Consider the following 7,257-nt stretch of genomic DNA (forward strand, 5'->3'; position numbering starts at 1 on the left):
AATTTGATCCAATTACCGCAATCAAGAGCATCTAACTATTCTCATCATTAGAAGAACATTCATGCACGCCTAGCCATCTCTCGTCGAAATCGCGTTAAACTACGACCTAGAAGCACAAACATTTGCAGGAGTAAAAAACAAAAACGCGTCATTCTAATTCATGAAAGCTTTTATTAAAGTAAAAATAAATACAGCAGATAATGTTCAATATGAACTCATCAGTGGATGATATTTGATACTTGTAGGCACTGTCCGCTAAACCACATAGTGGCTTCGTAGCTGGGCGGTGCATCCGTGAAAAGAACACATGCACTTTGTTGATAATTAAAACCTTTTGAACGAAATACCTCCGAGTATTTGAGTTAACGCAGCAAGTAACCGCGCAAGCAAAATGGTTGTATCCAGTCTGTAAAGCCACAAACACACTCAGCGAGTTACTCACGAGCGAGGATACACACGTTCATGGTTCAACTAGTGCGTCACTCTAGGGCAGCCAATACGAACTACTCTATTGATGCGAAAACTATTTCGCATGTTACTTGGTACGTCTTCATGCTTAAACAGGTCCTACGTGTAATTCTACTAAAGACAGAGTAGCTAAATTATATACGCATTCAATTAGAAAACCCACATACAATTACGAACGCATACTAACACCGCGCAAATCGTGTACACAATTCCGTACAACTGTGGTATTTACAATCACAACAACGTCTCAGATGGAAGACTGCCTATCATTATCAGCGTCCCTGTTGCATGGATATTAACGGTAAAATATCCGTACTACTGACAAGTAATAGAGCTAATAGCCCTAACTAACATGAAGCTTGTCCGTATATAACAAGTAATCAAACGCTAGTTTTATGCTAATACGTGAAAGAGACAAACCTGTTTTTACTATGCGGATACCTGATGTGCCCAATCCCCGTGTCGTTACTCATAAACTAATCTAGAACCAGTTTAATTAGTTACACTTCCTTCTTACACAGTAATACAACAAATATTTAAGTGTAGACACATTGGATACATGCACGAGGAGAGATTCGGAGCTAGAGTTCATTATAAACATACGAATGCTTCCCATATTACCATTTCGTGGTTATTTTACTAGTATAGAGTTATGAAGATAAGGTCGTAGTAGTTTTTTACACTTGCGTCAATGAGCCTTTAATAGAACCTTTTTTCAGTTTGAACGCAGCCGAGTGCTTTCGACAATACATAACGAGAAATATTCTAATTTATCTTCACATAACTGTCCATATATTATGTATATCCTGTATCCAAAACAAGAAGAAAGCCCGCTAAACAAAGTAGACCGGAGTGATTGATAAATCAGTTAAAACAAACCAGCTAATGAATCTATAAATAATTACTAAATACACTGATCTCCCGCCCTTTCCGCGCGTGAAAAGAGCAATACACTGCATGGTGACACCCCACTGTGGTTCTAGAAACATCACCTGGAAATTACTAGGTGTACCGCAAGCCTGTCGAATGAGACATTACAGGTATGGACCAGGTATAACCATTTACGCATATATTGACCAAACAACTCTCGAGAAACAGTTATTTCGTTATAATCCAGCTATTCTCTTATAAGTTCACACCTTGTATTCTTGGTATTATATAGAGCCAATATGAGGTGCGACATTGGGGATTGAAAATGTGCATTTATATCTGCTGTGACAACTAGATGAACCACGCGAATTTTACACTTAGCATAATTATTCTGCTATCCTGATCGTATCGTATCAACATCCAATGACCATGCTAACGCATCAAAGAGATATCAAAAATTATTCCTCCTATGCTCCTAGTTCCAGTCCTACGTTAACTTAATTTCCGGATGTGTCTAGATCTGCTCTGGTCAGAGTCTGCTAGAGCTAGTTTCTTGCAAGGGTGCTGGTACGCAATAAATCTACGCTTTTGGAGGAGAAAACAATAACTACGACCAATACAAAAATAATTTACGTCATATTCCATTGGCATCGTATACATCAATACCGATAGACCATACTTGTGACAACGATTCCTGCAGTCGAGCCCTCACGAAGCTTTGTTACCGTGCTGTCTTGGCGTTTCTTGATAAATACACATATGTCAAAGTATAGAGTAGTTTAATTAATAACTCCGCGTAATTAAGTCGTTACCAATACTGTCAACGAGCACATTTGCAGCACATTTTAGTTCTAGCTTAGATTACGTGATCCATATTTCTCTACATACCTTATATATAGTTATATACCATATATATGTTCTATAAATCCTATACAAATGCAACTGCCTACATAATCAATGGTTGCTTAGATAAGGTTTCACGTATGCACGACGACATACACGAACCAGCAGGACTATACGAATTCATGATCTAACGCTGGAATCGAGTCCGCAATTATTGACACAAAATTTGCCGCATTTGAAGGTCAGATCTTTGATATTTCTACGCTGAATTTTGATATCTTTGAGCAATCATACTGGCCCTGACTAGGCTTCGACCACCAACATGCGATAACTCAAGAGGCGTGCCAAAAGTGTCCCATATAAACATACGTTCGTTATATTGACGCTGTTTCTTTTATATACAGGCGTCCGTTCCATACAGGCAGTATCACTGCAGTACAGCTGCCATTCAATGCAAATGCCAAACGTACCCATTATAGACAGGGGACCGTTCTATAAAGGTGACCGCGAGCGCAGGTTTGATTCTTATCAGCCGGCTTATTAATTATGTTCATCCCAACAAAGTTTCTATTGGACAGACACTCACAAACTTTCAACAGCGGATATCATAGCATGTTCTCTCGCACAAACTCACCCCATACGACAACACTGATTGAGTTCTTATGAACGTGAGCCGCTTATAGCTATCATCATTAAAGTTAAGTTACTTGAGCAAAACATCAAATCATACACAATTTTACACAGCGTAATGCGGCTACTAAACAAATAATAAATACAAACGAAATAATCTCATAATGACCGTTAGCATCCGATAGTGCGATCACAGACCTGATGATATCAAACTCAATACATGCACAAATTTAGGTGTCAGATACAATCCGTATTCTTGTAAGGAGACAATAAAAAGAATGGTTAAACTATTTTCCACCAAATTTCTTAAATATCGCCAAAAACCCACTAATTAAACACATTACTGAGTACTAATTAAATAATTACTGTGGCTGCGTGTTATGTACACAGGCCAAACATTGTGAATTTCGGTGCACAGACAAGAACATTTACTTGCACTTCTTCACACAATACGTCAAACTAAAATTCTTTTCTGCCAAAATTGCTCGTCTAAAAATGAATGAATCCCAAAGCAAAAAATTTAATAGAATTAAAAGAAAGAAAATAATACATATACAAACTTAAAACTGATGCCTTCCTGAATTTCCTGATAAACTAAATCATAATTGACTAATTTCATATCATTATACTTTCTATTTTTTAGTTTTTTACCATGAAAATCAAGGCAATTTCAACTTAGTTCAGCTGCAAAATGGGTAAAGGAAATCCAAATTAAGGACTTGTCTGTAAAAAGATGGATTGACTTTTCAATTAAAATGAAGTGTTATAATCGAGACTTGCATAATAGATCCTAACAAACCCAATAATTTATTTTTGTAATGGTTAGATAAAACCTAAAATGCCAGTTTTACAACATTACCATATACTAGAAGTATATCAGAACATACCGTAAGTCCATTATAGTGATTACCTTCAGAACTACACTCAAGTACACGTTCGACACTCGCGGCATCCATCGCTCAACCGATTCTACCGCTCTACTGCTCGCTGAAAGCTGGTGCTAAAATTTGGCTCGAGCCTGGTCCGACGTTTTCGATGGGACCAAATTGGCTCGTGCCGTCCGTGTGAACGCTCGGCTCGAGCCAAATCTGGCGCGGGCCTAATTAGGCTCGGGCCAAAAACGTCCGTGTGAACGCTCGGCTCGAGCCAAATCTGGCGCGGGCCTAATTAGGCTCGGGCCAAAAACGTCCGTGTGAACGCGCCTATTGGCTCCCCCCTCACATCGGCAGTTAGGTGATGTCCTTTTGTTTGAACCCTGCCAGGTGTTACCTGGGACATCGACAGTTCGCTGCATGTATATTGAGCTTGTGACAAGGGCATCGGGAGCAGTACGGCCACTGACGTAAACATAGACTGGTACGCTGCAGTTCGCTGCATGTCTATCGAGCTTGTGACAAGGGCTTGGAAACATTCTAGGTCTATTTTCACATTTGACATGGATTCTTCCGCTCACTCAAGATAGATGAAATAGTTCTATTTGTATTTTCATTTTCCCAATAAGCGCACGAACTACGAAGTGCATTTAACGAACTACAGCTTGTGATCTTCTATTTACATACCATATCGGATAAACACAAAAGTTTGCTTCGAACTGTTATAGTTGAAAACTTAACCACTTTTCGAGCGATCGACATAACCTGTAGAATTTGTATTGAGAGTCATCGCCGTCTCGGTGTAAGTAGTACCCTTCACGGACGGGTATCGCTTCACTCACAAAAAGGCGCGAACGTCTAGGAAAATAAGGATAATGAATTCCAGCAGCATTTGGTTCAAAATTACAAACAGTAAATATTCTTCCGGCACGTCTTCACTGCAGACACGCACGCTACCACCGATTCGATAAAACTTTTGAACATGGCTACACGCACACACACACGCACGCACGCACGCACGCACATACACACACACACACACACACACACACACATTTAGCGAAGACTAAATCGATCCCTGGTATTGTCTGATGAGACTATAGCATCAACTGAGCAGGAGTAAACGATTCGCAATCGTGCATGCGGTAACGAACGTTTTACACGTATGCGTTGTCATGGTCGCACAACACGGGCACCTTGTACGCTTAGGCATGCTTTCAGAACTTCTCCATTCTCCCCAAAGATAAAGAGACGTCAAAGTAATGCACATAGCAGCTGCACAACCTCACCTATAACAACTGCGAATGTAAATATACAGTATAATAGCCCCGTACATATATCTTTCGCAAGGCAAAGTCCTGAGAAGAAATCAAAGTGGCGGTAGGACATTCCAACTCGCCCCCTCGAGAAAAATCTTTGGTTTCCAATCGGTAGCACCAAGATAGAACCTCCTGAATGCAAATCGCTTGCGGCTGGGAATTCACGGAAGATATCAGACATCGAGAAGCTTAGCGTGTGATTCAAACATTGTAGCGAACCCACCCTAAGCTGCAAGTCACTATAGCAAAGTCAGCACTGTTCTATAGTTTGATGGGCACTATATAAGCCCTCTTCATCCTCCCAATAGTGCCGCACAGTGACCAGCTAGGCATTACGCCTATGCCAGCCCTATTCTGTAGTTTGATTGGCACTACATGCACCCTAGCACTATCAAGTAGTCTGCTGGCCACCATACGCGGTCTGCTATTGACCTGTGCCACTGCTATTTACAGCTTTACGTGCAATGCAGTGATCAGTGCCCTTGCTTGCCACTGGATTTTTCTACACATCGTTATGCTGACCACGCATCACGGAGCCTGGCCAGCGTTAATGCGTAGATGATCACACTGTCATGTGCGGAAGATCACTCCTAGGTACACTGCAGACGCGTGACCGCTGCGACCACAGCTCATGTTTGTGACGTCTTTCCACGTGTCCAACTCGGGATTGTACACCTCTATACTACTGAGGAAATTCTGACCATCGTAGCCACCTGCCGTTGAAAAACAAAAAAAACAATACGTGTCATTATAATATTACACGTGTAATAACCTAGTAAGATATGAATGTGTCAAACATGAAGTGACACTGAGAATGTAGAAGCATGAAAAAATGCAATGTTATGTCACATAATGAATAAATGTACTACACTATGCACATGATGAAATTATACTACAAATATGATCAAGTGATTGAACAGAACGCATGAAATTCTCTGCAGTAATAATCACGCATAACCTTTCCTAAGTCTCTAAAATAATTGTGCAAAACAGCATTTAAAATCTAAGATCTATCACTATTTCTCGTTTCAGTATGTCGACGTATGTAAACACTGCACATGATAGCACTCTGCGCCAGCACTCCATACACAATGCAAACATTTAAAACCTCAAATATTGATACACTCTGCATCAAAAGATATTCAAACACTGCAAATAACTTCTTGTTTCAATATGTCGACGTTAAGCGAATACCGCACACGATAACACTCTGCGCCATCACTCCTTACCCAGTGAAAACATCTACAATCACAAACGTGAAATCTATCAACGCCATTAACGCCAGTGCTTCAGCAATGACTCTTTCCTTACCAGCCACAAATACCTAAATTCAAAACGCAAAAATCTATGTTGGCCGTCGTGCTTTTTTACGATGAATCCCCCCAGCCCTCGCCCACTGCAAACACCAAAACACAGAAAGTAAAATCTATCAAAGCCATCGTGCTTTTCACAATGAATCCCCCCAGCCCTCGACCACTGCAAACAACAAAACTCAGAAAGTAAACCGCCATCGCCGACTCCTCACCCATTGCATAGAGCTTGTTGTCGGTGACAGCGACACTGAGAGCACTGCGCGGACAATTCATCGGCGCGACGAGTTTCCAGCGGTCCTTCAGTGTGTCGTAGCATTCCACGCTGCTCAGCTGCTGCGCGCCGTCGTAGCCACCGACTGCGTAGATGTAGTCATCCATCGCCACGACGCCTGCAAGCACGGGATGTAGGCGCATGTACATATCGCGGCACGTCAAGTATAACGCGCCGGCCTCCCACATAGGAAAATATATGTGTGTGTATATATTATATATATATATTCTAGACACATAGAATAATTTTCAAATATATAGTTTGTGCACACAGAATATGTTTCATACACACGCATGCACACATATTGTTACCATTATTCTCTATTCTCATATATACCATACATGCAGAATATTTTATCAAAAATTTAAACTCAAACACCGTAGAACAATGATGTAGAAGGTTTTTGATTCGTAAACAATTACTTAGTTCTCAAAAAACGTTTCTCTATAAACATGCAGTATACCTGCAGTATTGTGCGGGTAGTACCAGGAGCGTATAATGACGCTCCTGGTAGTATGAATGTAATATGTACAAGTTGTCTGCTTTCGATAAAATGCCATGTGACACACGTGTTTTATATTATCTTCCACGTGTGGCAGATTGCACAGCGTCTGCGGAGTGGCTGTGTAAAGTTCCACACCGGCTCTATGTAACCGACCAATAGCAGCAGG

At 40.8% G+C, this 7,257-nt stretch overlaps 1 protein-coding gene across 1 annotated transcript in view; it reads right to left on the reverse strand.

Moving 5' to 3' along the window:
• Positions 1–3,948: 3,948 nt before the first annotated feature.
• Positions 3,949–7,257, reverse strand: part of LOC106811309 (kelch-like ECH-associated protein 1) — a 30,857-nt gene continuing 27,548 nt past the window's right edge. The window contains exons 6-7 of the mRNA XM_014814884.1: positions 6,528–6,704; positions 3,949–5,715 (exon numbers count right to left, since the gene is read on the reverse strand). Coding sequence (XP_014670370.1) covers positions 5,573–5,715; positions 6,528–6,704 — 320 coding nt within the window. The 3' untranslated portion in view covers positions 3,949–5,572. The remainder of the gene's footprint in view (positions 5,716–6,527; positions 6,705–7,257) is intronic.

This window comes from Priapulus caudatus, unplaced genomic scaffold (genome assembly GCF_000485595.1).
Source record: "Priapulus caudatus unplaced genomic scaffold, Priapulus_caudatus-5.0.1 Scaffold18, whole genome shotgun sequence".
NCBI lineage: Eukaryota > Metazoa > Priapulida > Priapulimorpha > Priapulimorphida > Priapulidae > Priapulus > Priapulus caudatus.